Source organism: Scyliorhinus torazame, chromosome 1 (genome assembly GCF_047496885.1).
Source record: "Scyliorhinus torazame isolate Kashiwa2021f chromosome 1, sScyTor2.1, whole genome shotgun sequence".
Lineage (NCBI taxonomy): Eukaryota > Metazoa > Chordata > Chondrichthyes > Carcharhiniformes > Scyliorhinidae > Scyliorhinus > Scyliorhinus torazame.
In genome coordinates, this window is record NC_092707.1 from 290,268,899 (window position 1) to 290,285,903 (window position 17,005).

At 44.9% G+C, this 17,005-nt stretch overlaps 1 protein-coding gene across 2 annotated transcripts in view; it reads left to right on the forward strand.

The window, feature by feature from the left end:
• The window catches only part of abcb10 (ATP-binding cassette, sub-family B (MDR/TAP), member 10), a 63,091-nt gene extending 49,577 nt beyond the window's left edge, over positions 1-13,514 (forward strand). For both annotated transcript variants that reach the window (XM_072507349.1, XM_072507356.1), the window contains 8 exons: positions 1,608-1,743; positions 4,864-4,959; positions 6,220-6,429; positions 6,610-6,689; positions 6,825-7,005; positions 7,105-7,148; positions 11,098-11,132; positions 12,569-13,514. In XM_072507349.1, the coding sequence (XP_072363450.1) occupies positions 1,608-1,743; positions 4,864-4,959; positions 6,220-6,429; positions 6,610-6,689; positions 6,825-7,005; positions 7,105-7,148; positions 11,098-11,132; positions 12,569-12,809 (1,023 nt within the window). In that variant the 3' untranslated portion in view covers positions 12,810-13,514. The remainder of the gene's footprint in view (positions 1-1,607; positions 1,744-4,863; positions 4,960-6,219; positions 6,430-6,609; positions 6,690-6,824; positions 7,006-7,104; positions 7,149-11,097; positions 11,133-12,568) is intronic.
• Positions 13,515-17,005: the final 3,491 nt, after the last annotated feature.

Genomic DNA, 17,005 nt, shown 5'->3' on the forward strand with positions numbered 1-17,005 from the left:
GGCCCCTTCCACTTCCAAGGGGCCCGAGGGGGCCTCAGCTCCCATTAGCGAGCGTAGCATCGTGCTCGTATAAGCCCTGCCGTCAGCTCCTTCCACTCCCTCGGGGAGACCCAGGATCCGGAGGTTCTTTCTCCTTGATCTGTTTTCCACGACTTCAATCCTTTCGGTGCACTTCTTATGGAGCGCCTCGTGCGTCTGCATATTGACCGCTAGGCCCAGGATCTCGCCCTCGTTGTCCGTTACCTTCTGCTCCACCACACGGAGCTCTATCTCCTGGGCCTTTTGTGTCTCTTTAAGCCCCTCGATTGCCTGTAGCATCGGGGCCAGCACCTCCTTCTTAAGCAGCTCCACACACCGTCTTAAAAATTCGGCCTGGTCCGGTCCCCATGTCGCCTGGGCTCCCTCCGACGCCATCTTGTTTCTTTCTTTCTTCTGCCGCTGTCCTCGAGGATTCTCCGAGATCTGGCCGCCGCCGCCGATATTTTTCTTTTCCGCTGGGGGGGACTCCCTGTTGCCTCACCCCACACCGGGGTTCGTCCCGAAAGAATTTCCCGTTGGGGCTCATAAAAGAGCCCGAAGGTCCGTTTGAGCTGGAGCCGCCGAAACGTGCGGCTTAGCTGGTCATCGCCGCAACCGTAAGTCTTCGGAATCCCCTCCCTAACCGCACAATGTGTGTACCAACTCCTTCTCCGGGGTAATTAGGGACAGGGACAGGCTAGACGAGCCAGTGATGCTCACGTCCCGTAAGAGATTCTCAGTAATCAATCACCTGGACTACGATTCCCGCCCGGGGTCACTGCCGTGTGAAGTTTTCACATTCTCCCTGTGTCTGTGTGGGTCTCACCCCACAAGCCACAGATGCGCAGGGTAGGTGGATTTGCCTCGCTAAATTGCTCCTTAATTATAAAAATTAAATAAAAAAGAAATATAAATCACCTGAACTGGAGGCCTTATTGCCTTAGTGTTTAGATGTGTCAAATTCTATACTTGCTACTCATTAGCTCACTTTCAGAGCACTGCAAGATGTTCAGTGTATATCTGCTTTCAGTGGTTATTTTTGTCCAGTTACTGTTGAAGTAATGCTGCAGTGGATTGTCTGGACTCACATGATGTGCAAAGGCTTTAGCTCTACAGCTCTGGAATTGCACCAAGTATTTTGAAAGCATCCAAGTAATCTTCGATTCCCACTATTTGCCTTCAAGTTCAATTGTTTTTGCCAATAATATGCTTGTAGACACTTGATCTGCATTCCTCACCGCTTATTGCCCAAAGTATCAAGTGAGGATTTTCTGTGGTATCAGGTGGAGGGTTGTTTGCTCTTTGAGTCACCTTCGGTGCCCAGTGCATCTCCTGGTAACCGCTGTACAATTCTCACAGCTGCCCTCCCTCTCCAATATATCAAGATAACCCTTCATAACCCTAATGTAATTTAGCCTCACAGATAGTATCATCCTCTGGTAACTTTGTGAAGAAACCTTTTATTTATGCTTGAATCTATATGGTAGTATGACCACTGTGTGTCTTATCATGGAGCCAGTTGCTGGGAATTCCTGGTGGTGTTTGGGAGTGTGAACACTAATACTGAAAGATTTCTTTTTCTTTTTCAGGCTGGTCTAACTGGAAACCTGATTGTTCTGTCTGTCCTATACAAGGGAGGTCTGATGATGGGCGAGGCCTATATGACAGTGGGAGAACTCACCTCTTTTATGATGTATGCCTTCTGGGTAGGAATAAGTATTGGAGGTAAATTTCCAGCTTTAAGGATCAGGGACTTGGTTAAGGAAGGGTTTTTCTTTTTAAGTTAATTTAGTTTCAGGATGTGTGATTCTGGCAAGGCCAGCATTTCTTGCCCATCCCTAATTGCCCTTGAAAAGATGGTGAAGAGCCACTGCCATGAACCTGTGCAGTCTCTTTGGTGTAAAAACGCCTGCATTGCTGTTAGAGAGGGAGTTCCAGGCTTTTGGCCTGGCAATCTATTTCCAAATCAGGTTGGTGTTTGACTTGCAGTTGTGGTGATGCCATGCATCTCCTGCCCTTGTCCTTCTCAATGATCGAGATTATGGGGTGGGCAGGGCAAAGTAGATTAAAGCAATGATTCTGTGCGTTCCTAGAAAAAGGTGAGTTAGGGTTTCCATGGGAGGGTGAACCTCTGGAACAGATGAAGATAGAAACTTTTTTTCCAGTGTAGTGGGAGAGTGAAGCTTGACCTTGGAGCATGTGGTTTCTGGGAATTGAGTTGCTTTGTGTGTGTACATCATGCTATTTTAAAGCAGATGGTTGTTTGGCAGTGGTTTTATTTTTAACGTAGTTCTATGAGTGGGGTAGAGCTCAGTTGGTGTGTCTCAGCTGACTATACAAAAGCCAGAGGTAGGAATGCAAATAGCTGCTTGAGTAAAAATAGTCTGGAACCAAATTGCTAGTGGCAGGCAGAGAGTTTGTTCTCCCATTTGAGCCAATGTTTAGTTGAAGGTCTGTGTATCTGTATCTGCTTCTTGGCTGCTCTGAAAAGGTGTTTTTTATTTGTGAAGTGGGTGTCACTAGCAAGGCCAACATTTATTGTTCATCCCTGGTAATGATCCCTGCAGTCTGTGTTCTTTGTTACAAATAGATGACAGTATGAACTTGTTGGACCAAATGGCCTGTTTCTATGCCGTATGTTCAATGTAATATGTAACTGAGTATGTTCTGTTGCAGTCATGTGAGGACGGGTAAATTATTACTCCTCCATGATACCATTCAATGTCTGAATGTTGCAGGATTATTTGTGAATTTAGAAGGAGTAAGGTATTTACTCATTCTATGCTTAACTATTTACATACTGATTGCAAAGAAACCAGTCTAGCAGGCTTCCTTGAGTTTAAAACAAAAACAGGTTTGTTTTTATTGAGAAATCCGCCCACATAAAGATCTAGAAATATTCAAAAAGATAAATCCTCATATCTCGACCTTTGAATCCCATATGCATGCACATACACACAGAAATGCAGAATTCCAATTACGGGGCAACCTAATGTGGCCAATCCATCTCCCCTGCACATCTTTGGGTTATGGGGGTGTGAGCCACGAAGATACGGGGAGAATGTGTAAACTCCACACAGACAGTGGGCCGGGATTGAACCTGGGTCCTTGGCGCCCTGAGGCATCACTGCTTCACCGTGCTGCCCAAGAGCCAAATTAGAGTTCAGTGCTAAAAGTTTATAGAGTACCCAGATCATTTTTTCCAATTAAGGGGCAATTTAGTGTGGCCAATCCACCTACCCTGCACATCTTTGGGTTGTGAAGGCGAAACCCAAGCAAACGCGGGGAGAATGTGCAAACTCTTTACAGTGACCCAGAGCCGGGTTCAAACCTGGGACCGCGGCGCCGTGAGGCAACAGTGCTAACCACTGCGCCAGCGTGCTGCCCTATGTGCTAAAAGATTTTGTAAAAAGTTCACTGTTTGAATCCTTTGCTGGTATTTATGGCTGAAGCAGAAAATTTTCAGTTTTGGGCGTCAACTCCACTGAATTTTTATATAAAACTGCAATTTCCATAGACGTTTTTATAAAAAAAAAAAATACTGCAGATGTTAGAAATTTAATAAAAACAAAATGCTGGAAAACTTTCAAATCCAATATGACTCATCTTTGAAACTGAAGAGAGGTAAGAAACGTGATGCTGAGAAATGAGAGGAGTAGGTGGAGCAAAATAGTTAAGGATCGGTAGAAGGCAGGAGACATTCTCTACGTCCTGTGTTGGATTTTTAATCTTTTCCCCATAATGAGTTGAGATGATATGTCTGAACTGACTGTGACTTGTTTCATGGTCGGGTTGATTAGATTCTGTCATGTTCCATAATCATTTTGAAGTAGCTCTCGACATCCACAGGTATGAAATTCCACGAGGGTATCTGGACATATCTGAATTGTAATTCATGTTGGAACTTTCCAGAAACTGGTCAACTTGCAATACCAGATATCAGGTGACTTGTGGCAGCCATCTTAAGTCAGTGTCCCTTTTTTCTATTTAAGAAGACTTTTTTAAATAGTTCAATATATGTTTGATTAGCTGGTAATTACACCTTGATATCACTCTTGCACAAATGACATCATCATGACACTTTAGACTATCATGATGACATTTGATACTCCCACTCTTTGGATTATTAGACCAGGCATCCAAAATGCTAATCCAGTAACATATTCATCATTCTCTTCTACCTGGCTTCCTGGAGATGTTTTACTTCCTCATAGCTGCACATTCCTGTGAGTGTCATAAGTGTAGAGTAGATTTATGGTTCTGAATTAATGCAGTATAGTTGGACACCAGAGGCTTTTAAATGATGAGAATAAGTATTTTATTTATTGCCTTTCTGCTCCCACTTCACCAGGTGTGTCAGTGCTGAGCTCATCACTTACCGCTGACAACTCTTTTTTTTTAAAATTTAGAGTACCCAATTAATTTTTCCAATTAAGGGGCAATTTAGTGTGGCCAATCCACCTACCATGCATATCTTTGCATTGTGGGGGCAAAACCCATGCAACCACTGGGAGAATGTGCAAACTCCACACGGACAGTGACCCAGAGCTGGGATCGAACCTGGGACCTCGGCGCCATGAGGCAGCAATGCAAACCAATGTGCCACCGTGCTGCCCTTACTGCTGCCACTTCTGAGATCAGGGCACTATGCTGCTGAGAAGAATTCTATCCAGCCTAGGTGAGACCTGACTGTATTTGTGCCAGAATTAACACTGGACACCCTTTTCATTGATGGATTCTCTTGATTGAATCATAAGTTGAACATTAATGTTTGTTGTTGTTTACTGAGGTGGAATTGACTTGTCATGTTCATGTTCAATTCTATGTTGTCCTTTTCTTTTCCAGGCCTTGGCTCTTTCTACTCTGCATTAATGAAGGGCCTCGGAGCAGGAGGACGGTTATGGGAACTACATGAGAGGAAGCCAGAGATGGCACTGAACAGTAAGTTGCTCTGTCCATTTGAAGGATCAAACCATTTTTGTGAAACCTTGGCTCTGGCACTATGTATAGATGGTCTCGGGCACACACTGTTTGCTCAACATCCCCCTCCCCAATCCCCAGCATTGCTGCTCATTCCATGACCTCCATGCCAATATGTCAAAGAATGTGGAACAGGGCTTATGATTAGGGTCAGTGTTTCTCATTGGTATCAGTAAGCAGGATTCTGAAAACAGTTGTCAGATTTTTGCATGACAGTAAAATGTCAAGAACAATAGAAAATAACAATGCAGCCAAAAACTTGAGTTGTGAAAATGAGCAGTCAGGTGCCAGATGAAATCTAACACTGAGCATGCAAAGTGTTGAAATAGTGGGTCATGTGGGGACTATTCGAACAGAATAGGAGAATCTGGTGTTGGAGCAGATTCTGGCCTGTCACCACCGAGACATTTAAGGTTATTTAGAAAGACAACCAGCATAATTCTGGAACTTGCAACCTGAACAGTGGATGTGTCTGCTGAGTTATTGCTTGTGCTTGGTAATATAAGGCAAGCATGCAATAGGTCCAAGGGGCAAGTTTAAAAACTGTTTTTCTCATGTTAATATTGATTTTAGGTAAGAATACCAGCACATGTAGTGCAGCAGGTAGTGAATCGCTTACCTTTTGCTTTGGTTACCTTGGTTAATGTCTATTCTGTTATGGGATAAAATAGTTCGGACACAATGCAGGAGTGCAGCATTCCCAATTCTGAGTGAGGACAGATGTAACTCCTTGCTCTTTCTTTCAAACGCTCCTTGGATTTTTGGAATACGAGTTAAAGGTCTGAGGTAACTTTTTAATAATTTTTTAAAAATTTAATAATTTGAGTACCCAATTCTTTTTTTCCAATTAAGGGACAATTTAGCATGGTCAATTAACCTACCCTGCACATCTTTTGGGTTGCGTGGGTGAGATCCATGCAGCCACTGGGAGAATGTGCAAACTCCACATGGATAGCAACCCGGGGCTGAGATCGAACCCAGGTCCTCGGCGCCGTGAGGCTGCAATGCTAACCACCGTGTTTCCCCTGGTCTGAGGTAACTTCTAAATGTGCTATGCCAACCGCACCCACCCACAGCCATGTTTGTCTGTATACCATCAAGAGGAGACTGTTCAATGTTCAGCAAACCAGTGTACAATATAAAATTTCAGGTTTGTAGAATCTGGCTAAATTGTACTGGTGGTTGTAGTTTTTAAAATGCCTACTTCTGTTTTGGTTTTAGAAGGTGTGGTTTTGCAAACTGATCAGTTTCAGGGAGCCATCGAGTTCCAAAGAGTCAAGTTTGCCTATCCAACCAGACAGGAAACTCTGGTGTTCAACGGGCTTGACCTGTCTATCCCAGCAGGCTCAATGATGGCTGTAGTTGGACCCAGTGGCTCAGGAAAATCAACACTAGTATCATTGTTACTCCGGCTTTACGATCCTGTTTCAGGTAAGTTAAGATAGTCTGTAGGATTTTAGATAACAGTTTTGCCACGCTTCCTGGAGAGATCCTGATGGATGATTTGAGCTGAGCTGTCACTGCTGTCTGTCTCTGCAGAGCACTGAAAATAATACAATGATCCTTCGTATAACGCAGTGAGGATTTATCAATGCAATATTTCTGTTTCAGGCACTATTTCTGTCGATGGACATGATGTACGGAGCCTCAATCCATACTGGTTACGGAAAAGTATGGGTGTAGTGAATCAGGTAAAATTAGTACAAGAAATTGGTTAAAACCTGGGAACAAGGAGAGGGGAAAAAATGGGACAGCTACAATCAGGTAGAACACCGTTTTGTTCTAACTTACTGGGCTTTATTGTTGAGGTTTTCTTTGGTTCCCAGGAGCCAGTTTTGTTCTCCTGCTCGATTGCAGAGAATATTGCATATGGTGCAGCCCAACCCTCTCAGCTGACCATGGAAGACATTGAAAAGGTTGCCAAGGTCGCCAACGTCTATGAATTTATCCGCAGCTTCCCCAAGGGCTTCCAAACAATGGTTGGGGAGAAGGGTATCCTACTCTCAGGTGAGCTAACCAGTTTGGTGATCTTACCTGCTACTTGCTGGGATTATATTGGAACAATATCCTCTCCTCTGGCTAACATGTCTACTGTCTCCTTGCCAGGTGGTCAGAAGCAGAGGGTCGCTATTGCTCGAGGTCTGCTCAAGGTGAGGCTCCCGCCCTGGATTTTGACTTCCTATTCTTCAGATAGCGCTTGAAGGCCATGAAGGAGGCCTCCCTGCCCCGTCCCTACTAACCTACAACCCCACTCTCAGTAGACCAGCTGACCATCTAGAAACGTAGAGCGCGACCTACCAGCCGTTCACGCCTGTCACGCTGGCGACGAGGAGTGCAGTCACCACAAAATCCCGTTGACAATGACAGGGTCGGTAAATCCCACTGTCGGGCTGCCTCCGCCACTGAAAAACACGCGACAGGTTGGTCAGTAAATCCTGCTGGTTTAGCTCAGTTGGCTGGACAGCTGGTTTGTGATGCAGAGCAAGGCCAATAATGTGGGTTCAATTCCCGTACCAGCTGAGGCTATTCATGAAGGTCTCGTCTTCTCAACCATGCCCTGAGGTGTCGTGATCCTCAGGTTAAATCGCCACCAGTCAGCTCTGACCCTCAATAGGGAAAAGCAACCTATGGTCATTTGGGACTATGGCGACTTTGCTTACTAAATACTGATTGCCAACATTCCATGTGGGATTGTTCCCTTTTATGATATGTCAGGTGGTAATTGTTGAGCTAACCAGGTCCGAAAGGGAAACTTGACGAGTGGGCATCCCTGCCTTGTCCCACGGTGCAATTCTAAGTACCCCGAGCTCACCCGATTCGTCCTCACACTGCCCTACATAGCAACCAGATCCAATCCACAAACCCCTTGACAATAGAGCCATTGGCAATGGCACTTATGAGCATTGAGGAGTTGGAAAGTGATAGTGCGAGGGGATGGAGCATAGAGTTTCACTATATGCGGACGATCTGTTACTTAACATTTCAGACCAATTAGGGGGAGCATTAACATCTTTTGAGGAGTTCGGCCGGTTTTCCGGGTATGAATTAAACATGGAGAAGAATGAGGTTTTCCCGATTCCAGCAAGGGGACAGGAGGGGAGGCTGGGCGAGCTGCTGTTCAAAGTGGTGGGGACAAACATTAAATACTTGGGCATTCAGGTGGCACGGGGATCGGAACAATTACACAAATTGAACCTGGCGTGATTGGTTGTGCAGAAGATGGAAGATTTTAAGAGGTGGGATGTGCTCCCGCTGTCGCTTGCATGGTGGGTGCAAACCGAATTTTAAAAAAATAAATTTAGTGTAGATTTCTTTTAATTAAGGGGCAATATAGCATGGCCAATTCACCTATCCTGCACATCTTTGGGTTGTGGGGGCGAAACCCAAGCAAAAACTGGGAGAATGTGCAAACTCCGCACGGGCAGTGACCCAGAGACTGGTTCGAACCTGGGACCACAGCGCCATGAGGTGGCAGTACTCACCATTGCGCCGCTGCGCTGCCCTGCCTCCGGAAGGTTTCTATTCGGTTTTCAGAATCTTCCGATTTTTATCCAACGGCCTTTTTTATGAAAGTTAACGGCCTGATTTGGGGGTTTGTTTGGCTGGGGAAATTGAGGGGAGATAGATATAGGATAGATGTCAGAGGTAGGTTCTTGACTCAGAGAGTAGTAAGGGTGCGGAATGCCCTGCCTGCAACAGTAGTGGACTCGCCAACATTAAGGGCATTCAAATGGTCATTGGATAGACATGTGGATGATAAGGGAATAGTGTAGATGGGCTTTAGAGTGGTTTCACAGGTCGGCGCAAAATCGAGGGCCGAAGGGCCTGCACTGCGCTGTAATGTTCTATGTTCTAAGGTGCTGCTGGAGTGGGGTCGTGGGAGTGGGCTGGCTGTGCCGAATATAATGAACTCTTACTGGGCAGTGAACATAGCCATGGTTAGGAAGTGTGTGTGTGCACGTGTGCGCTTGCGTGCGTGTGCCTCGCGGAATCCCTGAAGCTGGAAAAGAGAAGGTCTGTGGGGGGGCGGGGGAAACATGGGAGGCAGGGTGGAAGGAATGGTGGTGGGGGGGACTACTTGCGTGCCAAACAACAGAAGTGCGATCCCACAATCTACGGATCAGATCTAAGCTCTGCAGTCCTGCCAAATAACCCCACCTAATCTGCACATCATTGACACTAAGAGGCTATTTAGTATGGCCAGTCCACCTTACCTGCACATGTTTGGATTGGGGTAGGAAACTAAAGCACCCAGCGGAAACCCACACAGACATGGGGAGAATCCTCAATGATTGAAGTGCCCAGCACATCTGTGCAAAAGATGAGGCTGAAGCATTCGCAATGATCTTCAGCCAGAAGAGACGAATGGATGATCCATCTCGGCTTCCTCCGGAGGTGCCAACCATCACAGATGTCAGCCTTCCCCCAATTCGATTCACCCTGTGTGATATCAAGAAATGCCTGAAGGGACTGCATACTGTAAAGACTATGGGCCCTGATATTCTGGCAATAGTACTGAAGACGTGTGCTCCAGAACTTGCCGCGCCCCTAGCCAAGCTGCTCCAGTGCAGCTACAACACTGGCATCTACCGGGCAATGTGGAAAATTGCCCAGCTGTGTCCTGTCTACAAGAAACAGGACAAATCCAACTCGGCTTCCTCCGGAGGTGCCAACCATCACAGATGTCAGCCTTCCCCCAATTCGATTCACCCTGTGTGAGATCAAGAAATGCCGGCCAATTATCACCCTTCAGTCTACTCTTGATCATCAGTTAAGTGATTGAGGGGATCATCAACAGTGCTTTTGAGCAGCAATTACTCAGCAATAACCTGCTTGTGGACGCTCAGTTTGGGTTCTGCCTGGGTCACTCAGCCTCATTACAGACTTGGTTCAAACATGGACAAAAGTGCTCAACATCAGAGGTGAGCTGAGAGTGGCTGCCCTTGACATCAAGGCAGCACTTGAGCGAGACTGGCATCAAGGAGCCCTAGAAAAACTGGAGTCAATGGAAATGGAGAAAACCAAATGGTTGTAGCCATACTTGGCACAAAGGAAGATGGTTGTGGTGGTTGGAAGTCAATCATCGCCGCTCCAGGGCATCACTGCAGGAATTTCTCAGGGTAGTGTCCTTAGCCCAATCATCTTCTGCTGCTTCATCAATTCCTTCCATCATAAAGTCAGGAGTAAGGATATTCGCCGATGCCTGCACAATGTTCAGTAGTCTTCGCGACTCCACAGATACTGAAGCAGTCCATGTCCAAATGCAGCAAGACCTGGACAATATCCAGGCTTGGGCTGACCGGTGGCAAGTTACATTCGTGCCTCAAGTGCCAGGTAGTGACTATCTCCTACAAGAGAGGATCTAACCATTACTCTTTGACATTCAATGGCATTACCATGACTGAATTCCCAACTATCAACATCCTGGGGGTTACCATTGACCAGAAACTGAACTGGACCAGCTATATACTGCGTCTACCAGAGCAGGTCAAAGGTTAGGAATCTTGCAGTGAGTGACTCACCTCGTGGCTCCCCAAAGCCTGTCCACCAAGTCAGGAGTGTGACGGAATACTCCCCACTTGCTTGGATGAGTAAAGCTCCAACAACACTCAAGAAGCTCAACACCATCCAGGCCAAAGCAGCCCACTTGATTGCTACCCCTTCCATAAACTTTGAATCCCTCCACCGATGCACTGCAGTAACTCACCAAGGCTCCTTAGGCAGCACCTTCCAAACCCATGACCACCTAGCATCTAGAAGGGCTGGAGCAGCTGATACCTGGGAACATCACCACCTCCAAGCCATTCGCCATCCTGGCTTAGAAATATAATGCCATTCCTTCACTGGTGCTGGATTAAAATCCTGGAATTCCCTCCCTAACAGCACTGTGGGTGTACCCACACCTCGGGGACTGCTGCAGTTCAAGAAGGCAATTCACCACCACCTTCTGAAGGGAAACTCGGGATGGATAATAAATGATAGTCTAGCCAGCATTGCCCACATTCTGTAAAATAATTAATAAATGATAGTCTAGCCAGCATTGCCCACATTCTGTCAAATAATTAATAGCTGATAGTTATACTTTATATTCCTTTTTAGAATCCTAAAATTCTACTGCTGGATGAAGCCACCAGGTGAGCGATTGCAAGAACTTGATGTTGACGGAATTTCTTTTAAAAGTTTTGGCAACTTCTACAACACAATTTGTAAACCCATCAATAAAGGGAATTAATTGAAAGCATAGCTGGGGAATGTTGTAAAACTTTGTTTAATGGAGGCGTTAGCAGGTAAAGAGAGGTATTAAGGAAGGTTTATTTTTTTTTAAAAATTAAAAATTTTTTGGAGCATCCAATTCATTTTTTCCAATTAAGTGGCAATTTAGCGTAGCCAATCCACCTACCTTGCACATCTTTGGGTTGTGGGGGCGAAACCCACGCAAACACGGGGAGAATGTGCAAACTCCACACGGACAGTGACCCAGAGCCGGGATCGCACCTGGGACCTGAGCGCCGTGAGGCAACAGGGCTAACCCACTGTGCCACCGTGCTGCCCCATAAAGGAAGGTTTAACGATAGTGCCATTACGTGCCAGAATGTGGGGTTGGATTGCTTAAGGGTCTGTTACGACTGAGTGGAAGGAAGGGAGACTGCACAGAAGAAAAGGAAGTGCAGGTTTGGGGGCAAGCAAGGATGGTGATGTTCATGAGGTTGCAGAGTGGAGCAAAGTTGGAATGATTATACTGAGACAGGAATCATTGTAGGTAAGTGAGGCCAGAGCAGTCTTGGATCTACTGCAACAGATCTGCGGGTGGAGCTTCAGACGCTAGCTGGAAGGTCTTTGGGAATATTGAGCCGGAGGGCGATGAAGGCGTAGTTGAGGGTTTCCATGATGATGTGAGCTAGACAGAGAAGGGCTGTACTTTGGAGGGCAGAAGCAGGCTTAATTTGGTAATGGTTTCAAAGCTTGACTCCCTGTCGAACAACGCACTCTGGCTCTGAGACCTCCGGTTGGATCAACAAGGGGCCAGGAAATGAGTTGAAATTGGCAGCTTAAAGGGTGTATTGGGAGCAAAACAGCAGTGCTGCTGTTATAATATTTCTGGCCACAACTTGGTGCTAGAGCTGGTAAGGATAGTGATGGGTACAGGTTGAGTATCCTTTTATCTGAAACTTGCGGGGCCTTGAATAGTTCTTCCAGCTTCATCGGCCTCATCAATATTGTTTTTTCTTTCTTCATGTGGCAATCAATCTGATTTGTTCAGTAATTGAATAATTTAAAGTTGCCAGCCATTATTTAAATAAATGATGTGGGTTATTTAAATTAGTATAATAAATGTTGTATTTTGAGAAATAAAAAGAGCAGCTAAAGGTATTTAATGTATTCATATGCATCCTGTCTAAAATAATGTATTTTTGTAACTAGGACTTCAGTAACTTGACAGGTGATGATTCTAAATTATGCTTGTGTTATTCTTCTGAATGGTTTTAAATTTCATTAAGACCATACTAGGAACATAATTCTTTATTTTTTTGCCTCATTCATCTTGCTGTCAATTTTCTTCTTACCTCAGTGCACTGGATTCAGAAAATGAGTATTTGGTGCAGGAAGCTTTGGACCGATTGATGCAAGGAAGGACAGTGCTGATCATTGCCCATCGCCTGTCAACCATTCAGAATGCCGATGCTGTTGCTGTCCTTGACCAGGGTAGGATCGTTGAGTGTGGCACACATCTGCAACTCCTTGCAAATTCTGAAGGATTATTTCGAAAACTTGTGGACAAACAGACATTTTTACAACAGTCGAAGACTTGAAAGCTCACAAATGCCTGAATTTTATCCCTCCCCCAAAAATACATCAAGACCAATGCAGCCAAGAAATGCCTTTGGTTTGGATTGACTGCAGAACTGATTGGCAAGTAGATTTTTAAGCCTCTAATTCTGCAGAGCATTCAGGATCTCCGCTGTCGCACTGAAGTAGATGGTAAAAGGTATCAGATGTGTGCCAGTGTGAGTGAGGAGGCTCAGTTGTACCGGATCACAATCCGTACATCTCACAGGACCAGAATCTCCATAGCCTTGTTGGATCACTTGAAAGTCTTCATTATGAGCACAAGGAAAGGTCTGGAGCAATTCTGGGAGAACAAAGAAACAAACTTTTCAATGGCCAAAGTTTTTCTCCTCCACACAGTTTTAAAAACGTTTTTATATAGTTTTGGGAGCTGCCTTAAAGGACAGGTGAGCCTCACATTTGTTAAGTAACCTTCTCCACATGATACAAAAGATACCAAATTCCTATGTGACAATGAAGTGAAACATTTGGACTGTTTGGTGACTCGCCACTGTACAGTCTGTATATTGTGAAATTTAGAAGTATAGCAAAATGTGTATAATTGGTAAAGATGTTTAATTGGATAATCAATCGTTGGTGTTTCTAACTATGAATTTTAAATTGGACTGCTTAGCCCTTTGAGACCTGTGGTATTTTTACAACAAAATAAAAATATGACCAATTTATAACCCATTTTAAATTTACTCTACTGCCATCTCTGGATGCACACAAACGCAGCAGCCAGTAAAGGGACATAGAAACATTGGATAATACCTCAATGTTGGATGCATGCTTGAGTTCACGAGCAACTGATAAATAAATTGACAGCTACCAGATACCTTCTATCTCCCTTCTCTGTGCTGCACCTGGTTCACCTATCTCTTGTTTTTAAAGTTGCTACACTTTTGTTGCAATCTCTTGCAACTATAGTATAATATCTAACAGACTTCCCTCCCTCTCGGTTCTGATGAAGAGCTAAATGGACTCTAAATATTGACTGTTCTCTTTCCCTATGGGTGCTGCTGGACTTTATAGAGTTTTTCTAACATTGTGTTTCTTTCTATGAACTGCTGAGATGTTCTTCAAATGACATTCTGATCAGAGACATGTGTTAAGATCCAGCATCTGCCCAACTACACTCTGTATAGATTAACTGATCACTTGCCCATTGTAGAGTCTTTCTTCATGCAAATTGGCTGCTGCACATCAGAAAGTATTTTAGATCAAGCGACAACTAACCATGGAGAGTTGAGGCTATGAAATGACTTGCAGAATTAGAAGCCATTCAGCCCATCATGTCTGTGCTGTCTCTTTGAAGGTACTGTCCAAGGTAATTTCCACCCCATCTTTTTCCCCCAAACCCTGCAGATTTGTTGTCCATGCTGAAGAGGAAAGGAATTGCAACTTTTGAAATAAGGCTCTGGTGAAGGATCAGCTGGACAGAGCGAAAAGCCAAGGAATTTGTCCACAGAAAAATCCAGAGTCCAGCATTTCATAGGTTTATAGTTGAAATGAAGAAGTGGAATTTGCAAATTGAGGAAGTATGAGCACTGGAAAATGTGATGTCTGGTGGCATTAGGGGGTGAAACATCAGGAAAAAACAGCTCTGGTCAGAGAAGGACTGGATGGAGGGAGGAATGACAGCGGCACATAAAATTGAAGTAAATAGAGCGAGTGCCTATGGCTCCTTGTGGGCTAAAGCTAATTATGGATGGATGGAGTATTGTGTTCCGTTGTGTGTGCCACACATTAAGCCTTCACATCCTTCCTAAAGAGGGTACAGAAAAGATTTGTAAGAATGGTTCCAGGGATGAGAGACTTTGGATATGTGAATAGATTGACAAAGCTGGTCTGTTTTCCGAAGATTCAGAGGAACAAGAACAGAGGACGCCGGTAAAACTCAGCAAGTCTGCCAGAATTTAGCAGAAGAGAAACAGTGTTGATTTTAGAAAATAAATTTAGAGTACCCAATTCTTTTTTTCCAATTCACGGGCAATTTAGCGTGACCAATCCACCTACCCTGCACATCTTTGGGTTGTGGGGGTGAGACCCACACAGATACGGGGAGAATCCGCGTACTCCACATGGACGGACCCAGGGCAGGGATCGAACCCGGGTCCTCGGTGGCGTGAGGCAGAAGTACTAACGACTGCGCCACCATGCCGCCCCCGTTAATGTTTTTTTTAACATTGATTATGCTTCTCTCCTGATAGAAGCTGCCATACCTGCTGAGTGTTTCTAGCATTCTCTGTTCTTGTTTTCAGCATCTCCAGTATTTTGCTTATTTAAGATTAGGGGAGATTTAACCGAGGAATTCATTTTTTAAAAATGCATTTAAATTACCCAATATTTTCCGATTAAGGGGCAGTTTAGTGTGGCCAATCCACCCACCCTGCACATCTTTGGGTTGTGGAGGTGTGGCCCACGCAGACACCGGGAGAATGTGCAAACTCCACACGGATAATGACCCGGGGCCGGGACTAAACCCGAGTCCTCGGCGCCTGAATCCGCCTTCAGGCAATCACAAGGTGAAGGCTAAGACATCTGCCTCCGCATTTGCTTCCAACCTTGGCCGATCCGATACCCCGAATATATTTTTTAATTTTTAAAATAGATTTAAAGTACCCATTTCATTTTTTCCAATTTAAGGGTCAATTTTAACGTGGCCAATGCATCTACCCTCCACATCTTTGGGTTGTGGGGGTGAAACCCACTCAAACACGAGGAGAATATGCAAATTCCACACGGACAATGACCCAGAGCCAGGATTGAACTTGGGACCTTGGGCGCTGTGAGGCAGCAGTGCTAACCACTGCACCACCTGACACCCTGAATATGGCTTGTAGGGGACCTGATTCGAGTCTCCCGTTGTTATGGGTCAGAGTTTAAAGAATCCCAAAGTGTATCCTGGAGCTCACTTGACCTACAACTTTTAATAGATTGTGGTATGGGGAGCACATGGCTCACTCTACAGGTATGGTATAGCAGAAAATGGACCAGTGTTTTTTAAAACAAAACCATGTTTATTCTATGAACTCCAGTTAACCTTTTTAAAACAAACAGTGAATATCTTAGCAACCAGTAAATCAAATATCCCCCCCCCCCCCAAAGAATACAACACTAAGTAATCTGTATGCTGTCCTTTTAACATCCAAAAGGCTTAACAAACCTTCAAACAGGAGCACATTAGGGTTTACATTCAAGACTGAAAACATTTATAATTCTTCTGAATTCACCAAATGATCCATAGATAGTCTTTGGATGGCAGAGATCAACAGCAGTGCAGCTCACTTTTAACTTCAGATTCAGCTCACTGAAAAACACAGACACACTCTTTCTCAAACTGAAACTAAAAAAAGCAGAAGTCGAGCTCCACCCACACTCTGACATAATTCCAGTAACATGAGCCGCTCCATTTCTTAAAGGTACATTTCTTAAACACACATTTCTTAAAGGGTACTCTCACGTGACAACCTGCCCCACCTTTGTTACCCTAAACACCTCTCCAATACCTCACCCGTTTTGGGCAGGACCAAAACATATGAATGTGGTTTGCGGGGCCCTCCCCAGAAGCGTTCACGAACATCCTCCACCCCCTCAAAAAGTCGGCTCATCCTTGCCCTTGTGTCGTGTGTCCTAGATACCACCTTCAATTGTGTCAGCCCCAACCTCGTGCATGAAGTTGACGCATTCACCCTCCGGAGCACCTCACACCACAACCCCTCCTCCATGCCCTCCCCCAACTCTTCCTCCCACTTTGCCTTAATTCCATCCAGTGATGCCTTATCTTCTCCCGGAATAACCCCATAAATCGACGACACCACCCCTTTCTCCAATCCCCCGCCGTCAATATCTCTTCCAACAGTGTAGGGGCCGGTGCAATTGGAAAGCTCTGTACCTCCTTCCGTTTATTTTTATGAATTTTTTAAATAAAATGTTTTTATTCTCCATTTTCACATTTTCCTTCAAACTTTACACCCCACCAACAGGCAGCAAATGGTAACAAATACAAAGTCAAACCCTTAACATCAACAACGATCCCATTCCCCCCCCCCCCCCCCCCCCCCAACCCAACTGTCAATATATGCATCAAATAAAACAAACCCTCCCACGGTGGAAAAAAAAACAAAGGCGAAAAAGAGAAAGGAGTCTAGAATCGCCCATGGCCACCATTAACCTA